The sequence below is a fragment of the Fukomys damarensis genome, unplaced genomic scaffold (assembly GCF_012274545.1).
Source record: "Fukomys damarensis isolate Sample0158 unplaced genomic scaffold, DMR_v1.0_HiC HiC_scaffold_30, whole genome shotgun sequence".
In the NCBI taxonomy this organism is placed as follows: domain Eukaryota; kingdom Metazoa; phylum Chordata; class Mammalia; order Rodentia; family Bathyergidae; genus Fukomys; species Fukomys damarensis.
In genome coordinates, this window is record NW_022900942.1 from 34,988,603 (window position 1) to 35,012,563 (window position 23,961).

Sequence of the window (23,961 nt, forward strand, 5' to 3'; positions counted from 1 at the left end):
CCTCTACATCTTCTCTCGGGGGAGTTTTTTGTTTTGTTTTGTTGGTACTGGGATTGAACTCAGGACCTTGTACTTGGGAGGCAGATGGTGGCACCGCTGAGCTAAATTCCTGGCCCCCTCTCAGAGGAGTTTTAATTCAGGATAATAGAAGTGTACATGTGAGAGGCTCAGGGGGCTCCACGCAGTCAGTCCTTTTCCTGTAGGTGAGCTGTGGGAAGACTGAGTCTAGGGTAAGAACTACCAAGTTTGGTTTTGCTGGCAGAAAGTGCACAACTCTTTGGGGCTCCAGATGCTGAACTCTACCTGTGCCATTACACATGACAGCTCTTACTAAGGACTCTCCTAACCCAATCCAGGGGCTGGTCTACCCATCCAAATCCATATATCTGAGTTTGGCTATCAAGGGACCTATGTTCTGGTGGGGGAGACCAGGGAGGAGGAGCATGAGGTAAATGAGTAAAATATTAGTAAATTGTACAATAAATGCCAAGAAGGGAGGGTGGTTAGGGAGGACTTCTGAAGAAGTGAAGCTTGAGCTGATGAGATAGTGTCAAGTCAAGCAGGAATGAGGATCCCTTTCATATTAATCTTGTGTGGAGGCTTGATTTTTAATGGAGGATTTGTACATGACTGCTGTATTTTGCAAGATGGGATGTGGTAGTGATACAGAGAAGCTGTAAAATTACCTCATGAAAAGCTATACAAGGAGATGGAATTCCATGTTCAAGTTTGGGCTTCACTGTCAGAAATGATAGTGCACACGTGTATCCCAGCCCTCAAAAGGTGTAGGCAAGAGGATTGCTGTGACTTCGAGGCCAGCCTGGGCTACACAGTGAGATCAAGTCCAGCCTGGAGAGGCCTGCCATACCTTTATTAAGTGTGCGCATATCTCTGGGAGCAGCACTGTGGACCGGAACTGCAGGGCTGCAAGCGGATCCCAGCCAGGACTCTACCCTGACCCTAGAGGCTCAGGTACACCCATCCAAGCCAAAGGCCTGCCCAGAAAAGAGCTGTACAGCCTCACAAGCTTCAGCCAGAGGCCAACCATACCAGCAGTAAGTGTGCATAGATCCCAGGAAGCAGCTATGTGAGCCAGAGGGGCGTAGCTACAGGCAAATCCCAGCCACTGCTCCACCCCTACCCCAGAGGCTTGAGCACACATGCCACAGACAAGGGCCCACCTGGAAAAGAGCTACACAGGCTCCCAGGCAAGAGCCAAAGGTTTGTCCAATACCATTGATAAGTACATAAGAGCGAGGAGACCCTAGCCTGAACACTGCTTAGACAACAGGAGCTGGAGTGCACAGCCCCCAGCCAAAGGCCCTCCCAGCTAATAGCTACATAGGGGCCACAGAAAAAGGCACACATAGACACCATCCAAACTACGCACAGGCCCCAGCCAGAAGCCCACCCAGTCAACAGGTCAGCTCAGGTATTCAGAAGACCACCATTCTAAACCCAGGAATTAGTGTACTGGTGAGCAGCAGAGAAAAGGCTACTTGGTGGCTGCTGAGAATTGAAGACCAGTGGATGAGCAAATACTTGCCTCAACAAAAACACAGCAGGCTGCATCTGTTGAAAGGAGAAGGCACATAAACAGGTCTCAGAACCAGACTCCCAGATCACATAAGACAACACCAAAGGGCAACAAGATGGAACACTGGTAACCATTTGGACTTCCTGAACTGGCGGTGAAAGAAGACCTGGAAAAAATGAAATCAGGATTAATTTCTCAGACAATAGCAGAGATTGTGCCCATAGTGCAAGACATGATTGGTAAATCTAGAGCAGACACACAGGTAAAATAGGAGTTGAGGACCGTGATAGAATCCCAACACAGGAAACAAATGGAATCCATAAAAGAGATGCAAACAGATTTCCAGGAGATTAAAAACTCCATTGAAAGTTTACACAGCAGAAGGAGCCAATGTAAGGACAAAATTTCAGATCTAGAAGATAGGACTGCAATTAGTGATGAGGAAAAGAAAAATTTCTTAAAAATTGTAAGGGACCATGAAAAATCAATCCATCAGCTGCTAGATGATGCAAAGAAAAATAAGACTTATCTGAATCAATGAAGAAACAGAGAGTGCAGACAACATTTAAAAAAAAAAAACTGTTCACAAAAATAATGGCAGAAAACTTCCCAAGTAGGGAAAAAGAAGTTGATATACAAATAAGTGAGGCATATAGATCTCCAACTAGTCTTGATAAAAAAAATCTACACGTAGGTATATAATAGTTAAGATTCCAGAAACCCAACAGAAGAACAAAATTCTCCAAGCAGGTAAAGAAAAGAAACAAATCACATATGAAGGAAAGCCCGTGAGAATCAGAGCAGGTTTTTCCACACAAACTCTCAAGGCAAGAAGAGCTTGGAGTGAGGTATTTCAAGCTCTATGGGAAAACAGTCACCAACCCAGATTGATGTTCCCAGCAAAGCTCTTTCAAAATTAATGGAGAAAGAAGATACTTTCATGTCATAGAGCACCTTAGGAACTTCATGAATACCAAACCAGCACTCCAAAAATTTTTAAACAGTATAATAGTAAAAGGCGATGAGGATCACAACCCCAGGAAACCCAACAATGAAACCATCATGCACGACAAGAAATTAAATGCAAAGGGGAAGAATCCAACAAAAAGAAAAAGTCATGGCAAGGATAAGCCAATGCATATTCATTATAACCCAAAAGTCATACGAGGGATCAGAGGAGAAATCAATGCAATGGAGACTAAGAGAACAGTAAAAGAAATCAATAAAGCCATGTATTGGTTCTTTGAAAGAATAAACAAAATTTAGAAATCCTTAGCCAACCTTACCAAAAAAAAAAAAAAAAAAAAAAAAAAAAAAAAAAAAAAAAAAAAAAAAAAAAAAAGGAAAAAGGCCCACATTCATGCGATGAGCAATGAAAAGGGTGAAATTACAACAGACTCAGCAGAAATCCAGAAGATCATCAATACCTACTTTGAGAACCTATATGCCAATAAGATGTAAAACACAGAAGAAATGGTAAGATTCCTAGATATGTATGAATTACCAAAGTTGAATGAAGACGACCTAAAAATTCTAAACAACCTGGTATCAATGAAATTGAAAACATAATTAAAGATTGACTAACTAAGAAAAGCTCAGGCCCTGAAATTTAAAGAGGAACTATTGCCACTACTGTTTAAACTCTTCAGTGAAATTGAAAGGGAAACAATACTCTGAAATTTATTCCTGGAAGCAAGGGTCACCCTGATCCCCAAAGCAAAGAAACACCCAACCAAAAAAGAGAACAATAGGCCTATCTCACTAATGAACATAGATGCAAAAATCCTTAATCAGATACTGACAAATAGAATGCAGAAAATCATCAAGATAATATACCCTGACCAAGTGGGATTCATTCTAGGGATGCAGGGATGATTCAACATATGTAAATCACTAAATATAATACACTACATTAATAGAGCCAAGGACAAAAAACATGACCTCAGTAGATGCAGAGAAAGCATTTGACAAAATCCAGCAAGCATTTATGATTAAAGCCCTCCAAAAACTTGGAATATACATACATTCTCTACCACAATCTGATAAAAGTCATCTATGAAAAACCAACAGCCAATATCATGGTAAATAGTCAAAAACTGAAATCTTTCACACTAATCACTCCTGTTCAAGATAGTTTTGGAGACAGGCACAGCAATTAGACAAGACAAAAGGAATAAAGATAGGAAATTAGATAGTCAAATTGTTGTTATTTGCAGATGACATAATATTCTGTATAGAAGACCCCAAGAACTCCACCAAAAGTCTTCTAGACTTAATAACCAAGTTCAGTAAAGTAGCTGGACTCAAGGTCAACACACAAAAATCAGTAGCTTTTCTGTACCTGAAAAACACACAGAGAGAAATGGGGCAATCAATATATTTCAAGGTAACATCCAAAAATTTGAAATACCTAGGAATCAACATCACAAAAGAAATTAAAGACCTCTACTCTAAAAACTACAGCACTCTGAGAAAAGAGATTGAAGAAGATATCAAAAAATGGAAAGACATCCCTTGCTTCTGGGTAGGAAGAATCAACATAGTGAAAAAGGCCATACTTCCAAAACTGCTATATAGATTCAATGCAATCCCAGTTGAAATCCCAGTAGCATACTTCACAGACCTTGAGAAAACAATTCAAAAATTCATTTGGAACAAGAAAAGACCTACAATAGCAAAAGCAATTCTAGGTAATAAAGACAAGGTAGGAGGTGTCACAATCCCAACTTGAAACTATACTACAAAGCTACTGTGATAAAAACAGCATGGTACTGGCAAACAGGACTGAAGACCAGTGGAACAGATTAGAAGATGCAGAAACAACTCCAGATGCACTCAGCCACCTCATCTTCACCAAATGAGCCAAAAAACCTTCACTGGAGGAAAGATAGCCTCTTTAATAAATGTTGCTGGAAAAATTGAGTCTCAACTTGCCAAAGATTAAAACTAGATAGGGCTGAGGATTTACCTCAGTGGTTCTACCACCTGCCTTGCAAGGGTAAGGTCCCAAGTTTGATCCCCAGTACAAAAAATTAAAACAGAGAACCAAGACTTGTCATGTAGAGGTACAAGATCCCAACAATGAATGTAACTGTACTGTATCCCTAAAATGTACCAATAAACTCAAAGCTGAAAAAAAAATACCAGGTTTCCGTTAATCATGCCATAGGTTGCCACAAATAAATTTTCTTAGATCTAACAAGGAAAAATATTTTAAATAGATCCTTTTCCCCCCAAAATACTGCCAATATCTGTGCTTTCAAGTAAATCTCAAAAATGAAAAACAAACAAACAAACAAAACAATACCTATATCTCTCACCATGCACTAAACTGAAATCAAAATGGATTAAAGATCTAAATATTAAAACAGAAACACTAAATCAGCTGGAAGAGAGGTTAGGTAGAACTCTTGAAGACACTGCATAGGAAAAGATTCTATGAGCAAAACCTCAATAGCACATGAACTAGTGCAATCAGTCAACAATTGGGATCTCTTATTAAAAAGCTGTGCAGCAAGAGAAACCATCAACAGTGTGAAGAAACAACCCAAAATGTGGGAAAAATTTTTTACCAGCTGTTCCTCACAGAAAGGCCCATCTAGAATAAACATAGAACTTAAAACAAACAAACAGAGGGCCAGGAATTTAGCTCAGTGGTGTCTTGCAAGTGCAAGGACCCAAGTTCAATCCCCTGTACCCTCCCAAAAATGCTTCTGCACAGAAAGAGAAATGATCAACAATATAAAGAGACAGCCCACAAGCAAGTCCAGTCTTGTTTTCAGAAAGTCGCGTGAAAAGGCTCTATTAAAGGAAGAAAGAGTTGAGGCTGGAGAGCTGCCTTTGTAATGTGTACCAGAGATGGTGATAAGATTGGCTTAGATTGAAAGGTATAAAGAAGAGAGAGGACTATATTTCGGAGATAAATTAAATAGGTTGTATTAAGTGGCACTGGGGGAGATAGGGACAATGCCTAGGTTTCTGGCTAGAGCAATGAAAAGAGGCTAGGACCACTTACACAGAGATTCAACTGGGACAAGAAGTGGAGGGAGAGGTTATGGTGTCAGGATACCTGGGAGTTTAGGGTTAAAACATGGTGCCTCCCCCCACAGAGCTCCCACCTAAGTGACTAGCTTGTGAACTGAGTGTGGCTGTGAGAATATGGTGAGTGACAGGGAAGGGACTACAGGTTCTACATAAGCCTGTGTGGGAGGGATACCTAGTCTCAATAGTCACAGCCAAGTTGGTTGCTGGGAAGCTAAACCTCTGGAGCATTCCTGGAGCTTTTCTAGCAACTCTGAGATAACTTGAACAGTTTTCCTTTGACTTCTGTGTATATATTGCTGATTGGAAGACCACAGATGGCAAATTACTGCTTGCAGAAGTCCAAAACAAGATGATACCTCAGCAGATTTTCTTAGAACAGAGCTCAATGACTCCTGGCACTCTCCTCTGGGTAGAGCAAACTCGGTTATTTGACTGCTCAGTTACCTGTACTGTTTTCCTTTCCAAGTGGCCCCACCCAGAAGTAGCAAGAGTAGCTTGATCTTGCTTCTGAGCTTAAACTTCTGCAATGGTTTGGTTCAAAACTGCAGGAGAAATACAGTGGTTTGGAAGGATTAGATCTCACTACTCTGTTGCTAAATAGAGGTCCAGTGTGAACCAGGGAGAGGTTTTGTGTGTGTGCACATGTCAGGTGTTTTGCCTGGAAGCTGCAGGGTTTCTAACCTGTTAATCCTGTGCTATTGTGTGAGGCATAGCCCTTCAAGGGCATTTCCTCTTTGCAGCAGTGCAGAACTTACTAAAGACAGCTGGATCTGAATAACAGCCAGGCACTAAATTTCTTGACCATAGTTTTCTTTGAACTTCACTGGGTTCAACAGAAAGGGATTTTAAAGAGAGGGGAATTTATTGAAAAACAGATTGACCCAAGTTGCCAGCTAAATCATCTTTATAATTGGACTGAATGGATGGAACTACACATTGTCTATACTTTTGAAGGACATTGGCTAGGTTTCATACTTATAAAATGTCCCACACAACCAACCCCAACTACCTGAAATTTGGAACTAAAACCTTTTCCCTACTCATGTTTCCTATTAGGATTTGAGTCACAGAATTATGGAATGTCAGAGAAGACAAGATCACTTGGGAAGTCCAACTCATAGCCCTCATTTTTAGAGATGAAAAGATGGAAGGCCAGAATAAAGAAGCAACCTACAGAAATACTGCAAGTAAAACAACCATGAAGGGACTGACAGCAGTATAAAGTGAAATGTGACAGTGTTTTAAAGTGTTACAAAGCAAGCAGTATGAGAATTTAGGGATGGAGAAATTATTACCTTCTGGGATCCCTATGGTAGGGAGTCAAGACAGACTCTCCTGGCACTGGACATGGGTAGAAATTCACTAGAAAGTTATATGGTGAAGGGGGCTTCAGTTAGAGAGAAGATCATAGGCAGTGATAGTAGGAAAGTATGCAATCTTCAGAGACTAGTCCAGTGTGGCTGAAGTATCGAACCGTCATAAGAAGCACAAAGGCCTTCTCATGTAATCTTGCAGCAAACATAAAATATGCAAAGTTTTCTCTATAATGTGATTAAGTGGCTTCAAAGTCTGTCAGTAGCAGAACCAGGACCTAAGACAGATCAAGTGTGTTTTTGTTTTTGTTTTTGTTTTTCAGTTTGCCCAGTACCTGTTAAGGGCTTTAGCATGATGTATTATAGTAAACCAATCAGAGGAGATACCATACTTGATCTTATGCAATGGGCTGAGAAGTGATTATTTATGCATTACAGAAGGATTCAAATGCTGAACTAAGAATTTTGGGCTTGATTTGATGAGCAATGAGTTGCTATTTAATTTTTATCATCTATTTTTATATTTATTAGTACATGTGTAGTCCATGTTTACATTCCTTATGGGAAGTTGGTGCATGTACATGACGCATCTTAATTCTCTTCTTCATCTCCTTTCTCTTCCCTTCCTCCCCCTCCACCCACCTCTTGATCCCTTTCCTTTTTTCTTTTTTGTATATGCTTGTAGTATAAAAATGTAAGAGCTGGGCTTTAGAAATTTAATCTGGTAGGCATGTAAGGATGAATTAGAGATCCTGGAACCTAAATCAAGATGGACACTTAGAAGAGCCAGAGCTTCAGGGAACAAAGTCCTAAGAAGCTACACTAATAATCTGAAGGTCAAATAAGTTAACTACCTTTTCCAAAGTAAGGTAGCTGATCAGTGGGGCAGTTGAGGTTCGTTCACTGCCTGTATTGTGGATTCAGGTTCTCTAATGAGCTGGAAGAGAAGCTAACATATATAGGACAAGATTGAGAGTGCTGCCATACCTTATCCCTTAAGGGCTGTTACACACTAATGTGCCCTTAGCCTTGCACTGGTCTAGGGATGCGATTGGGTAGTCTGTGTGTAAGAAGCTCAGTAGAGGGAGATAGAATGCAGTCAAGCTGAATGAAAATCATCAGTTTTCCCAAACATTTTACATCAGTGTAAGTTAGGGATGCTTTCAAAGGTACTTGTTGGTCCAAGGCAGTGGTGGCAAACCTATGGCATGTGTGCCACACTGGAATGTTTGAATCATTAAAAGTTCTGTAAAGTTCTGTAAGTATAATTTATCGAACTTTACATTTATGTTACTTGAGATCTATCTGTGTCATATCAATATCAGTTAAATTAGGGGCTAGTACTTATGGCTATTTTCTATACTTGTTTCTCCAAAAGGACTCAAATGCAAAGATTTTAAAACTTGGGATCATTTAAAAATCCTGATACTATTTTGGCCAAGTGTTTGCCCCATCTTGTTGTTTCACTGCTTGGATTCCTTGTCCTTTTGAAATCTTGACACTTCTTGTCACTTATGCTAGCACTTTTTTTTTTTTTTTTTTAATTTCCAGGCCACTTATCTTTAGAATAGCCTATTGGCTCTTCAAACTTTTCTACCTCTTATATGAGTCATTCTCTGAGCAATGCATGGCTTTTCATTTCCCAGTGATGTGCAGCACAATTCAAACTTGACACACTAACTGAAAAATGACGAGGGTCACTTATTTGTGCCTTATTTGTCTTCACAAAGTGTAATATGCGACTTTGGTTTCCTGGAAGTTCAATCTCCTGGGTGTGCTGTGTTTCCCCAAGGAGCCTGGCAGCACCTCCCTACCCCAGTCTGTTTTGTGTTTTCCTTATGTCTTTATGTTACTCCCCAGGGATCCTTATTAAGTATTCGGGACAGTATGTACCTCTCCACTCTAAATGGCTCTTTCCTGAGGGCTAAGCCTTAATCACATTCCAAACTCATCCATTTATTTTAGGTCAGACCTGCAGACTGAGTGAAACACCACGAACTTTTGAGTGTGGGAGTTGCAGTCCAGTTTTCCTTATTGCAGATACACAGGGAGCTTTTAAGATGCAATCAAACTTGTGTTTCAGAATTGTAAAGTCTAGCTTCCTGTACTCTTACTCATCTGTGATAGCTATGCTTCTGAGCAGTTCTCTAAGTACTTGACAATGAAGGTATTGAGAGCAAAAGTGACACCTGTCATCTCTTGGGTCCAATAGATGTGATATCAAAATTAAAAGTGAAAGTGAGAAGTATCAGCGCTCATAGGATTGTTTACCTATCTTTGTAAATGTGTCACAGGAGCAGGTGAGGAGAAACAGATGCTCCAATGATATCTCAGAACTACAAAGGTGCTCAGAAAGTGCTTGTCTGTCCATTCCCACATACTAGGTAGGAGTCTACATAAGTTTCCAAGGAGTTGGTTGGATAGTCAATTTAAAATATATATTTTTTTCAGCTTCATCTTCTCAACAGTGTCTGTCTGCTAGCTACCTAAAGCCATGCAGGTCTCCTGATTTGCTCACTGAGACAACCCAGCTCTTTTTACCTTGAAGATTGACTCACAGATGAGGCTTCTTCAGTCAGATTCCCACATGTGACTTCCCCTGGTGCTCCCACGTCCAGTTGGATACTTTTCTGTCTAGTCCATCTCAAATTGGAAAGATTTCCTGCTATCATCACTCCAGTTTTCAGCTTCTTGGCTGTTGGCCCAGTTCAGAAGAGAAGCTAATAATCATTCACTTTTGTCAATAAGCCACAGCCGACCTGTATTAACTAGCATGGCAGGGCAGGCCTCCCATTGTTCTCTATAGCCTGCTCTGCCTACGAAGCCACAGGAGCTGGCATGAGAGGCCCTGGGCTAGTACCAGGAGTCCTGAGTTCTGAACCTGCCTTCTTTTGGAAAAGAGCCCTAGTTGAACCCTAACCTGCCCCTAGTCCAACAGTATATATTCACCATAAACTTTGTGCCAGGCGTGGTTCCTGGCACTAGGCATTCAAAGCAAAGTGCTTACTCTCATGGAGGAAGGTTTGTGAGTGGAAGGGAGAGTGCTTGGGTCCAGTCCTCACAAACAATTTATTTTCCAAATGTTTGTCATCCCTTTGCTTTGAACATCCATCTGTGATGGGCTGCTCTTTCCATTACTTGTCTGTTCCTACTATTTTATTTTTTTCCCTACTCTCTATTTTAAAAGGACAAATATACATGTGTTTTTAACTGATATAGGCTATCTTCTTTCTGCCTTTCATTTAGTCTGACTCAAATCCCTCTGACTGCAAATTAATAGCTATTTTACCCATTTTTCTGGGAAACCTGAGATCAGCCTGACGGCTAATAGCATGTCCTTTGTGATCCATCTTTGTGAACAGAAATGTTCAAATATGTGTCTCTGACATGCTAGGCTCCGTGCAAGAGAAGAAAAGATCCTTGTTCTTCACAAAATGACAGCTTCTACAGTGTCACAGCATGGGCATGTTAGAGACACTAAGGAGAAATCATGTACCTGAAAGTGAATATGTATGTAAGGGAGTGATGTCGGGGACTGCACTCAGTGGGAACTCGGGAGACTGATCTGCTATCTACATTTCCCTTCTTGTGGGTGATAAAGCAGGTACCATTTGTAAGCCCTGCTTAGAATTGCTTTCTTCCTCCCACATTCAGAGTTTGTGCCAGCCAATGAAAGAGGGCAGACTATGTTCACACTGTTGTCCACATTTATCCCCCCAAACAGGAGAGGTGCTTCTAATCAGATTCAACTCCTTGTCAGACAGAGTCTCTAAAAGGTAACAGATCTTTCCATGGCCAGTGACTGACCAGAGACTTTTCCCTTCCAGAGATGAGAAGAACCAATCCATTATAGTCAGCGGGGAGTCTGGAGCTGGGAAGACGGTGTCAGCCAAGTATGCCATGCGCTATTTCGCCACAGTCGGTGGCTCAGCCAGTGAGACCAACATTGAAGAGAAGGTCCTGGCATCCAGTCCCATCATGGAGGTAAAACCTTCCTGGCTGGAGTTCCTTCTACTGGTAGTCAGCCTTCTAAGTGTCATGTTTGGTATGGCTGTTCATGGAATCCTTAAAACAGCTCACATAGGCAGCATTCACACCTTTCCCTGGCAGCCCTTGCCTGTGAAACTTCCAATGTGAGGGGGTATTCTGACCTGCTTGTGTTCTTTAGGTCCCTAGTATTGGGTGGAGGGTCCTCACATTTTCTGTGTCCCTGGATTCTACCTGTGGCAATGATGGTCCTTCCCTACCTGCTGCCATTTCTGTTGATGTTTCCCTGCCTGCTGTTATCATGTGTCAATAAGTCAGTAGTTCGGTCAAAATCACCAGATAACTTGAGGGTCTACTAAATCAAGAGGGTGCTTCTTGTGAGGATGAGGGGAAATCCCCCCCCAAAGTATTTGAAAGTTATCTTTGGGAGGTAGAGCCAAATGTATTTTGATAACAGAAATCAGTCAAAGGTCCTCATATAATAGTTGCCTGTGGTGTCATGAACTGGCTGGTACAGTCCTCCTCTGTCTTTGCTCTTGTCTGATTCAGTCAGGGATTCAGGAGAGGGCCCTGGAATGGGTAGAGAGAGAGAGGGATCGATGTAAGTGTAGACATAGAGATGTATCCTAAAGGTTGGATCTTGCTATATATAACCATGTTTTAGGTTCAGGAAGTTTTTTTTTTCTCTCTTTCCTATATAAAAACATAAATCTGGCAGAGTGGAACTAAATGTCCTCACAGCTCCTGGGCCACCTTTGAAGCCAAATCTCTTCATTATTGCCTTTGTTACAGTCTGGTTAGGGATGGGCCCTTTTCCTAGCCCTGGGCAGCCCTTTTGTTTTATCCAGAAAAAAAAAATCCATTTGAGACCTGAAGCTGCCAGGATCACATCTGATTTACCTGAGTTCTTAGCCCCATCAACTCACTGTGCTGATTGGTCTTTCAAGTTATTGTAGAGGAAGAAGTTACCTAGACTGTCCCCAGCTCCCTCTCTCCCTCTTCCCTTACCAAGTGCAGGAGTAAATTCTGTGTCTCAATTCACAGGAGTTTATTGGTTATTCAGGCAGAATCTATTTTCAGAGTTATATTATCTGAAAAGCTCGTCTCTGATGAGTAGTAGGATACTAGCTATTCTCTAATAATTCAACAAAAGCAATTTTTAGTATTGTATGATTTGGGAAATGCCCAATATAGTTGAGGGCATTTTTATCAAACATAAAAAGGAAAATTCAAGTTTATTTCAGTGGTTCTCAAATAAACAGGATATATAAGAATTGCCTAAAGGCTTGTTAAAGCTTAGCTTCTGGATCCGCTATCTAGAGTTTGAGTCACAAGCTCTGGGAAAGGGCCCAATAATTTACCTGTCTATTAAGTTTCTAGGTGAAACAGATGCTGCTAGTCTGAATACTTTCTTGCAGAATGATTGAACTATTAAAAAGATATATGAGGTGATCACTGAAAAATATAAGGAAAGGAAAGGATTCCCTGTACAGTGGGCCCTTGACTTATGGACTTGATTAATTCCAAAGGGTTAGTTGTAACTCAAGTTGGTTGTAGGTTAATATAGCTGAGATCTGGATGTTTACCTGGGTACATGCTAGTGATAACAAGAGGCAGATGAATCTTCCATTAACCTAATTAACCCAAGATGTTTGTATGTCTGGGTGGTCAGAACTTGAGGGTCCACAGTAACACTATTGCAGCAGTGGCAAACTTATGGCACATGTGCCACAGTGAGCTGTTTATATCATTGAAAGCTCTAAAAGGTTCACCATCACTGCAGAACCTATTGATACTTGTTCAACATTTTGGTATATTTCCTTCCTGCTTTTTCACTGAATATTATAGCAAATACCTTGTCCCCATACCCTTAAACTTTTTATGAACTGTCTTATTGGCTACAAACACGAGTGAATAAATGGCTGTCCTGTAATTTAACTCTTTATAGTCCAACTTTAGTTGGTAGCCTGATTACTCAGTGTTTATTGTAAGCCCCAAGGTTGGGCCTAGGCCATGGCTCCAATTCAGAAGACATTTGTGGACCATGGCTTTAGCTGTCATAGGATCATCTGTGTACCTGTACTAAGGAAGCTGATACAGTACTCTGCAGTTAACACTGTGTTTTATCTCAAGTGAGAATGAAAGCAGGCTTTCTTCTTTCCCTTGAATTTCAAAATTCTGTTAATCTTTTAAGCAGTGAGATTTCAGAGACCTACGGTGCTTCTTTTAGAAACAGAGTAAGTATTATTCTGGACAAAAGAGAATAGAAGAGACCCTTGATGTCTGGTGATTGAATGAAGAAATTGTTAGTGATACTGAGAATTCAGTGAAGGCAGAGCCCCATATTACTAAATAAGAAACAAAGGGAATGTTTTAAAAACATTTTTTATTAGAGTAAAATACACATACAAGAAATTTACCATTCTGTGTTCGATCAAGTGGCATTAAATACCTTCACAATGTTTGTACAGCTATTGCCACCATCTATTAAATCAAGCCAAACAAACTCTGTCCCCATTTAACAGTATCTCCATTTTCATTTCTCTCATTCCCAGTAACCTGTTTTCAACTTCCTGTCTTTAAATTTAACTTATCTAGGGTCCTCATAAAAATGGAATCATATGAGCCTCTTTGTGTCTGGCTTATTTAACATAGCCTCATGTTTCAAGGTTCATCCATGTTTCACCGTGTATCAGTATTCTGTTCTTTTTCGTGGCTGCATAACATTTCATTGCATGCACATATCCTTTCCTCTCTTGGTGGACATTTGTGTTGTTTCCATCTTTTGGGTATCACATATAGTGCTACATTGGACACTGGCATGCAGATTTTTGCTTGAGTCCCTGCTTTGAGAATACTTTTAAAATTACAGGTGTTAAAAATTATTTAATGGGGGAGCCAGGCGTGGTGGCGCATGCCTGTAATCCTAGCACTTGGGAGGCTGAGGCAGGAGGATCACTGTGAGTTCGAGACCAGCCTGGGCTACATAGTGAATTCCAGGTCTGTCTCAACTAACATAGTGAGACCCTGTCTCAAAAAAACAAAAAAAAAATTATTTAATGTTTTTAATATCCATTATGGCCTGCATAGGGTGGTAGCCCCTCTGCCCTGGAAGCACTGGGCTTTGGCATAAGAGAAATGTGAGAGCAACATGGATATCCCAAAACACACATAGTTATATACAAACCAGCCTGATTTACATGATTATGTAAACAAATGCATTAGTTATCTGCCTTGTATAGATTGGTACTTTGGGAACGATGGATAAGTCTAAGGGCTCATTCTGTGAAATGTAGAATTTTGCCATTGTAGGGTCTGTTCCTTGAACTGTCAAGTATTATCTCTGAGAGAAGGCTTGGATGTGAACATAGAAAGATGTGAGACTTTTGCACTGCCAAAGTCTGAAAACGACTTTTCACAGTTTTGAGTCTAGCTGGGCTCTTGTATCAGGAAGCCCAATCAGCTTGTGGCTCCTCAGAGGGTTGTAACCAACAGAGGAGTGTCTTAATCAGGGACAGCTGATTACTTATTATTGTGCCTATGTAAGGGTCAGGGTGACACCTCCCCATGAAGTAAGCACTTAAGTCTGTGTCATCATCTCCTTGCTTCCGAAGCAGCCTAGCAACTGCAGAACCCTCCTGGGGAGAACAAGAGCTGAGGTGGTCTTAGGAAGCAGAATTCCCAGCGGGCTGCACTAAGTGGCAGCTGTTGGAATTAAGGCAACTCGAGGATGGACTGGGATTGGCTGGGGCAGATTAGAATGATTTATTGTTGGTACCACCACTGTCTGACCCCATCCTGTTTAAGAGCTTGTCAACATACCAGGAGTGATTTGTTCACACATTTGCACTGATTAAAAGGACATTGCTAATCAAAAGACTGTGGGAGAGGGGACAGATCCCAAGTCCGGACCAGAAGGTCACATGACTTCTTGGAGTGATAGAAGTCTGCAGGCTTCCAGAACCACAAATACTTCCCCTGCTGGAAGGAAAGGGGGCAGGAGTACAGTAAGATGAAAATGATAGAAACCAAGAGCAGAGATAATTTTCAGGGTTTTTGTTTGCTTTCTCAAAAAGCTGGCTGCTGTTAACTTATGCGTATAATAATCCAACCCTTACATATCTTCCCCATTTAATCTCTTGTGATCTCCCGTGTACCAGCACATGATAATCCCTGCCTGTCACTTTGTCCATGTTATATTCATAAATAAAATCCTTATTCCTTTCTTGCTGTATAATTACTCACTTTGATTCACTTCAATTTTCACATCTTTCCTAGTCTGTGGAGTGTGACTAATTGCTCCCTTTTCTGTGTTTTCATACTGGTTGATGTGTACCTCTTTACTGTACAGTCTGATTACACTGAAGTTACTCTGGTCCGTTTTTGTTTTACCATGTATTTCTCTTTGCATAAGCCACAAAAAAAAGGTGTGTTGCTATGCTGTATATATCAGTATTGTATTTCATCAACCATTTTTGCAGCTGCTTTTCATTAACATTTTTTATTTAACCATGAGCTATGCTGTACTTTAGTTTTAACAACTGTATATCCCACTGTATAGACTGCATTTTATTTATCCACTCCCCCTACTAGTGGCCAGTTGGGTTTTATTTTTTTTCTTAAATATGGTCTGGATTGAGCATTCTTGTGCATGCTCAGTTACATTTATGTGAGGATTTGTGTAGGTAAGATCTAGAAGTAAAACTGGTGAATTGCTAGATGCATACATGCTCAGTTTTAGTAGATATGCCCAGTTGCTCCTAAGAGTGATTTTTTTTTAGTACTTTTAGACCCATCATATCACTTGGCAAAGCAACCTCATGAGGTGAGGGGTTAGATCTTTTGGTAGTGATGTATATAACTTGGGCAAGGTTTTCCCAAGGAATGACTCAGAATGTGAAGAGTCTTGCTGCAATTTGACAAATTACAACATTTGAAATTTTTTGAAATTTCAAATTAAAATTTTGAAATTGAAAATTAATTGTTGAAGCTAGATTGTCCTTGCAAATTTTCACAAATTGAGCTTTGTTGGTTGTATCCTCATGGTGATATTCAACATGTTCCTTTGCTTCTGTGTGTTCTGTAAAAGGATAGTAAATTTTACAGGTTTGTTGAGTTGTTTTTTTTTAATAACAAAAATCCTTATATGTGCTTCTGTGGGCTTGCATCAGGAGGTACAGAATTATCTGGTTGTCTTCTGTAATGTTGGCAGCTGTTGGTTTTGCCTGTATCTATTAACTAACAGAGGTTACAAGGTAGTGATGTTCTCTTATTCTATTTTCCCCCCTCTACTTATTAGCTGGAGTCGATCTAATAAGGAAGCTTTCCCTCACCAGCCATTTAGTTACTCTGAGATACAGTTTACCCAGCAAAGTTAAGGCAGACATTGGATTCTTACTAGTTTCAAAATGAGTTGGTTCCCCCAATGTCTTCTGAGAGCCCCTACCCCCATAAAAAAAGGTAAAAGCAAGGAATGGTATTTCTGTCTTTACCTTTGATTCAACTTGGCCATTTGAGCAGTGAGAAATTGCCCAAGAGTGTTTCCTGTGGGGTGTGAGTGTGGAGAGCTGAGAGACATAGTGTGGAGGATGGTGATCCCATGTAAAATGAATGCAGACTTTGGACCCAAGCCTTTCTGAAATTATATCTTGTCTTGGCTACTCCCCAGCCCTGTGACCCTGGGCATATTACTTGAGCCTAAATTTTCACATAAATATGATGAAAGATTCACAGTGGAATCTTACTGGTATTAAATGAGATAAGGGGTCCCCATTTGGAGCCTAACCCTAGTTGGAGGCGATAAGTTTTACCAACATTTTAGGAAATACAGGTTTACTTTTCATCTCCTGAACAGAATTGGCTTTATTGAAGTGTGACAGTCTCCCTTGTCCTGTGAGCTTTGAGGGGTCAAACCTATGTCTCTGGAGAAGCGGTACACTGAGGGCTCTGCTGAACCACTGAGGAAATGCTTCCCTGTCTCCTTTTGTTGGAGGCACATTATGATATAAATTCTTCTGATGAGGTGCATCTTGGAGAATCATGTCAGCTTGGCTGAGCTCTAGCCTGTCCCTGGCCTGTGCATGTTCTGAGTGCTAAGATGCACCTCAGAGCCATTCGATGCACAAAGGTTGTAGTACTTACCCCACTTCCAGCAGAGAAGCACACTGCATCTTTGGTCCTTTATGCACACCAGGTTGCTTTATACACTTCAACCCTAAAGTAAAAAATACATTGCAACTGTAGTTGAAGGTTGTAAGAGCATCGAGTAGCAAGTGACATGAGGACAAGGCGTAGAAAATTCAGTGGTGGGAAACTGAAACCCAAATTCATTTGTGCTTCCATTCACTCAGGGTGTTTGAATGCCTACCACTTTCTGGGCACTGGAAAAGGTATAGAGAACCTTGAGCTCATAGACAGGCATGGCCCAGGTGCATGTCACGGAAGGGAAGAAGAGGGGAAATGCAGGGCTCAGAATGTGCATGGCAGGAGGTGGTCTCCCTCAGGAGAACCCTCCTGCCTGAAAGTTGAGACTTGCAGGAAGAAGAGCCAGCTGGGTGTAGGGTGCAGTAGGAAGAAAGTGTCTCCGGTACAGGGAGAACATGTAGAGCTTTTAAGGAATAAGGTCTGTAGGATTACTAGAAACTGAGGTCTACTCAGGACAAAAGGGATGAGAAACAAGACCAGGCTGAGTCCTGCCAGGTCCAGAAGCTGTTCGGAGAACTGAAAACTAGTTCAGAGGGTAATGGGATTCAATGAAGCATTTTACACAGAAATGTAACTAAGAATTGCAGTCGAGTGGAGAACTGACAGCAAGAAACAAGAGCAGGAGCAAAGAGGCTTATGGAGTAACTGTTGAAAGAGACAATAGTGACATGGGCTAAGGCTATGGCAGAGGGACAGAAAAAACTGGAAAGGAATGCGACTATCTGAGGTGTTATATCTGATATAGTTGGAGGGTAGTGGGTGCATAGGTAGAACAGAGCATGCCGGTCCTGGGCTACACCACTCCCCTAGTGCAGAGCCAGGCTTGGAGCCTTGTGAGTGGCCAGTCATGGGACCTGAGGCCTCACGGTACTCACCTTGAAAGTAGGAGCGATGAGTGTACCTTGGGGAGACTTAGCGGGCCATCTTTGCCAGTGTTAGAGGTCAGCATTTTGATCTTTGAAGCAGTGTGATGTGCTTTCAGCTGTTTTGCTCACCTGGTTAATAAAAGGTGCCAGTTGGCCTTGTGGGGCTTGGAGATATTTGCCCTTGGGTTACTTGTACTCAGCTGGGCAGGAGTGGAAGTGGGTTGGGATTTGTTTTCCTCAGCTTCTTTGTGTCTCATATTTCCTAGGCTACTGAAAAGTTAGTGAGTTTTTTTCCAAGTGTTTTAACCACCTAAAAATGAACGTATGTGAAAAGGATTAAACTAGTAGTACATTTATTACCAGTGAATTAGTAGAATGATGTTTTATAGTCATAGTAAATAGTAATACAATGAGACCACTTAGCCACTCATTTTTAAATTACTGTCTAGTGTTTTGAAGTGTGTCCCTCCCTGCTACTGCATAAGTAACACAAGATGATATCCTGACTTGTCCCAATAATGAAATATTTTGTGGGGAGGGTGTCAATTGGTGGTCTGTTTCTAGGAAGTACTGTTTATCATTTGCCTGTCCAGTTGAAGTCTGATGAAATGAATTAAGCACAAGAAGACTGGTTTATTATTATTAGTTCAGACCTAATGGGCACTACCATTGATTTAGTGGCTCAAGGATGTCAGAGCTGAGGTTTCTATGATTCTCTAGGCCTTTTCCCGCATGGTTTCAAAATAGCTGCTGTAGCCAAAGCTATCACATGTGTATCCTAGGTGGAGGAGGAAGAATGGGGATATAACAAAATATATCTCCCAGCTGGTTAGTCTTTAAAGAGCCCATTAATCAACTCATTACTCTCACTAGCCATCCTTACTAGTAAAAAGATGCTGAATACTGAAATTTGGTTTGGATTTCAATAAGCTAAAGAATCTTTGCATCAGCCCACTGTCATCACGATAGCAGAGAGGTTCAGAAAATGAGGAGGGAGACGGAGATATGTGCTGCTGAAAATCTATAGACCTGAAACTGAGAAAGCCCTAGCCATTTTACTAACCTTCCCATCATTCTTGGCTTTGTCCAGGCCATTGGGAATGCCAAGACCACTCGCAATGACAACAGCAGTCGCTTCGGGAAGTACATTCAGATCGGTTTCGACAAAAGGTACCACATCATTGGGGCCAACATGCGGACCTACCTGCTGGAGAAGTCGAGAGTGGTCTTCCAGGTGAGTGGGAGGATGTGGGTCCTCTGTGTTTCATTATCTGGATGAGGTCTCCCTTGTTTCTCCCTGCCCCGCTCCCTGTACCCCAAGAGTAGCTCTCCTTTTGACCCTGGGACTGAAGGTACTGATTCTTTTGCTTGTTTTTTTCTTTCATTGTGAGTATTTATTCAAATGGAATTAGTCCTCAAGAACCTTTGTGCACTTTGCTTTGATTCAGCCAAAAAGAGCATATAGTACTGAGGCCTATTGTGTGTTAGCCCTGTGTTAGAGCCCAGAGATACAGTAAAGATCAGCAGTCCTTCAAGCAGAAGCATAGTCTGTGCAGGCAGCTGTCATGGGAGCCTATTATTTGGTAGGTTAAATTATATATAAATGTGTTGGGCTGGGGATTTAGCTCAGTGGCACCACACCTGCCTCAAAAGCACAAGGTCCTGAGTACAATAACCGGTACCAGAAAAAAAAAAAAAAGTGTATATGTGCAAATAGACACATCCACGTGCGTGCTTACTTTTCTTCCCCAACTTGGTTGTGGTATTCTGCTTAACTTTCATTTCTTCCTGCCTGTGATTCACCTTGTTTCTTGGTGACAGCTCCATGCTCATGCTTAGCAAATGTCTACTGAGTGCTCTAATCCCCTCTCCCTGTTTACCCAGATTTGCTGTGCACCTCATGGGCTGGTTTGGCCACTCCACATCCTTTATGTTAGTGCAGTAGAGGGAGCAGCCTGCTATGTTGGGTATGGGTCTGATATGCTTCCATCCCAGAAACCCTTTCTTGAAGTTTCCTCTTCATTTGCTGTCTTTGCCCAGACTTTGCAAATCTTTACCACCAACCATTACCAGTCAGCCAGCCTGACCACAGGTGTCCACTAAAAGTCGTCTCTTAGTGTGGACCTTTCCTGACTGCCCAGCCTGACCTGATGAGTAGGTTCAGCTGTCACCATCAAGCTACTAGAGGAGAAAGGGCACGTCAAACAGCATGGGTGAATAAGTATTTGCTGATCGATTGACGCACCATTTGTGGGCTAATGTTCTCTACAGAAGGAAAAAAGGACACAGTGTTTTTGTATAAGTGAAGAGATAAATACCCTCTGGGTAGACAAAGACTGTGTAATAGAGGCAGACAATCAGGCAGTGGGAATTGAAGTTACAGGGGTGTGGAAGAAAATGGGAAAAGGTGAATTTGGCTCCTACCATCTGGACACCTGGGGTCAGAGTGGTTAAGATGATGATCTTGGAGATAACTGTCCTAACATCTGCTGTTCACCATTTCCTCCTGCAGGCAGATGGTGAGAGGAATTACCATATCTTTTACCAGCTCTGTGCTGCCGCCAGCCTCCCAGAATTCAAAGAGCTTGCCCTGAGTAAGTCAGCAGGGGACTACCTGTCTTCTAGGATAGCTGCTATGACAGTGAGTGGTACAGCTGGGGGCTCTGCAAGGAACAAGGGGGCTCTGCCAAGTGCCCTCCAGTATGAGTTCTTAGCTCTGTGTCTAATGTGACCATGACTGAACCTCACTGCCCAATTATTAAAATATGGTTAATTGTATCTAGGCCACCTGCCGCAGAAAGTGTGGGAAGGAGAAAGAAGGGAAAGAAAAATGGAATTACTTTTTTCATAAGATGTGAGTTTCTACCTTGTGGATCTAGAGATTTAGATAATGCATATCACTTGTGGCCAACATGTTTAAGTCACCTTGTAGGATTGAGGCAAAAAGGAAGGATAAGGACAAAGCCAGGGTGATACTGTAATGACTATTTCACTGAGTTATGGGCAGTGTCATTGCAGAAGATAATATAGGGCTCAGGTCAGTGAGACTCAGCTCTGCCTGTCTATCTGATCTCTCCTGAACAGGTGTGAAAGCTTCTAGTACAATGAGATGGAGCAACCAAAGGTGTGAGATGAGTCACTTCATCCCCCTCAGATGGCTGGGCCCATCCTTTGTTTCCAGTAATTAGCACATTGGAGAAGTTCCATTGCTCTGAGGCTTTTGATCTGGAACCACTAGAATAGTGAACAGGCTTTAGCCCTTCTCCTCCCCCTTTTGAACTTTGAGGCAGGTTTTTGCTGAGTTGCCCAGGCTGGTCTCAAACTTGCCACCCTCCTGCCTCTTTTAGTTCTTGGTTCTGTACCACATAGCACCTCTGCTGGGGTCTGTGTGGTTCTGTATTGTGTAGCACTGACATTCCTACTGTTGAGTTCATGTAGCTCACGTGTGTGATGAGGCCCAGTCAGGGACCAAGTGACATCTTATCACTGGCCTGGTGTCTATATCTTGGAGTATGTGGGAAGAGGCAAAGCTGGAGGGTGGTGTAAAGAGCTTGGGGTCTAGGCAGAGAGATTAGTTGGTCTTTGTAGCTCTGTATGTGTGTGTGTGTGTGTGTGTGTGTCTCTCTCTGTCTGTCTGTCTGTCTGTCTGTCTGTCAAGGCTTTGCCAACCCTGATCCAGATCTAGCCATCCTAAGGAGCCAGGACCAGACCCAGCTCTGCCTCCAATAGCTACTTTCGTTAAGTGGTCCAGCAATGATTTACCCTTCAACTCTGCTTACTTTCTATAAACTCTTGCATTACTTGATGCATGTACCATGCAATTTAGCATGTGTTTGTTCATTCATCACACTCTTCTCAAGCCAGACACTGGAGACACTGGAGATGCAGTATTGACTAGAACAGCTAAGGCTCCTGCATTGGCTTAGTTTGTGAGTTACAATACAGAAGGATAGGCTGTGCTGCAGGAATCGTAGCTCAGGCAGTCCAGAGAGTCCCCTGGGACACATTGTTTGAATTGGGGTCCAGAAATGAAGTTCTAGATGACATCTGCAGTACTGTTTCTTCCTGATCTCTAGTTGCTAACAAGACTGATTCTTCTGTAACTTCAAAGACCAGGAATGCATGTTACCTACTATGTAGAGCAGGTGCTGAGCAGACCTTGTTTAGCAATGCCCTGACCTGGCACCCTGTGGCTCTGACATCAGCTCTCAGTCACAAGTAGGTAGGCAGTCACGACGCAGACATTGCCATCTTCCTCCTCCTTTCCCAGAGTAGGCCCGGCCTGGCAGGCCTTTTCAGGACCAACCTGCAGGACTGAGATTTTTCCCCCCTAAGGTCATTTTTTTTTTAATTGAGTGTATTGGTACAATCTAGGTCTACCATACAGTTACATTCATTACTGGGATCCTGTACCTTCACATGACAGGTCTTGGTTCTCATTTTTCCCCCTTGTTCCTGCCCTCCCTTCACCCCCTCCTCCCCTCTCCATTTACACACACTTTATTTCCACCTTTACATTTTCTCACATTTTTTTCTTTTCCCTTATTACACTTCCCCTACCCATCCCACCTTCCCTACACCTTTAGCCCTTTTCTTCCCATTTCACAATGTCAGTTATCTCATTAGGATCTTATGCACTATTACAGTTTATTCACACCAGAGAAACTATTCGTATTTACACATGTGTGACTTATTTATTTCACTTTGGAGTATATCCTCAATATGTATCCATTTTCCTATGAATGCATCTAATTTCTCATTCTTTATGCCTGAGTAGTATTCCATTTTATAGAAAAACCACATCTTCTTTAGGCAGTTTCCAACACATGGGTAGATGGGCTGTTTCCAAGTTTTAGCTATTACAAACTGTGCCGCTATAAACATTGGTATACATATATCACTGCGGTATGATTCTTTTTAATCTTTTGGAAAGATACCCAGCAGAGGGATGGCTGGGTCAAATGGAACCTCTAGACCTAGCACTTTGAGGTATCTCCATATTGATTTCCATAGGGGTTGCACCAGTCTGCACTCCCACCAACAATGGATAAGGGTTCCTTTCTCCCCACAATCCTGCCACATTTGTTATTGGTTGATTTCTTGATAGCAGCCATTCTTTGTGGGGTGAGGTGGAATCTCAGTGCTGTTTTCATCTGCATCCCTCAAATGACCAGTCATGTGGAACATTTTTTCATATATTTACTTGCTGCTTTTACTTCTTTGTCTGAGAAATGTCCATTCATTTCAGATGCCCATTTTTGAATCGGGTCTTTATATTTGGGGGGGGGCTGGTTGTTTTGAGTTCTTTATATATTCTAGATAATAGTCCTTTGTCTGAGGAGCAGCTGGTAAAACTTTTTTCCCACATTGTAGGTTGTCTCTTAGTTCTGTTGATGGTTTCTTTTGCAGTGCAGAAGCTTTTTAATAAGATGGGATCCCAGTTGTTGATTCTTTCTGGTAGTTCCCATGCTACTGAGGATTTGTTCATAAAGTCTTTTCCTATGCCAGTGTCTTCAAGCATTCTGCCTAATTTATCTTTGAGAAAATTTAATGTTTCTGTTTTAATATTTAGATCTTTAATCCACTTTGATTTTAATTTAGTGCATGGTGAAAGAAAAGGGTCTAATTTTAATCTTTGGCAGGTTGAGATCCAGTTTTTCCAACACCATTTATTAAAGAGGCTATCTTTCCTCCACGGAGGATGGTCACCTCGTTTGTCAAAGATGAGGTAGCTGAGTACATCTGGATTTGCCTCTGTACCAGTCTTTTCCACTGATCCTCAGGTCTGTTTCTTTGCCAGTACCATGCTGTTTTTATCACAGTGGCTTTGTAGTATAGTTTCAGATTGGGAATTGTTATGCCCACTGCCATGTGTCTGTTGCCTAGGATGGCTTTTTCTATTCTAGGTCTCTTATGGTTCCAAATGAATTTTTGGATTTTCTTTCTAGTTCTGTGAAGTATAGTGCTGCAATTTCAACTGGGATTGCATTGAATCTGTATAGCAGTTTTG

General features: G+C 41.6%; 1 protein-coding gene across 2 annotated transcripts in view; it reads left to right on the forward strand.

The window, feature by feature from the left end:
* Myo5b (myosin VB) overlaps positions 1 to 23,961 on the forward strand; it is a 270,247-nt gene that overhangs the window by 93,269 nt on the left and 153,017 nt on the right. For both annotated transcript variants that reach the window (XM_033757427.1, XM_010621696.1), the window contains exons 5-7: positions 10,722 to 10,878; positions 19,042 to 19,185; positions 20,464 to 20,545. In XM_033757427.1, the coding sequence (XP_033613318.1) occupies positions 10,722 to 10,878; positions 19,042 to 19,185; positions 20,464 to 20,545 (383 nt within the window). The remainder of the gene's footprint in view (positions 1 to 10,721; positions 10,879 to 19,041; positions 19,186 to 20,463; positions 20,546 to 23,961) is intronic.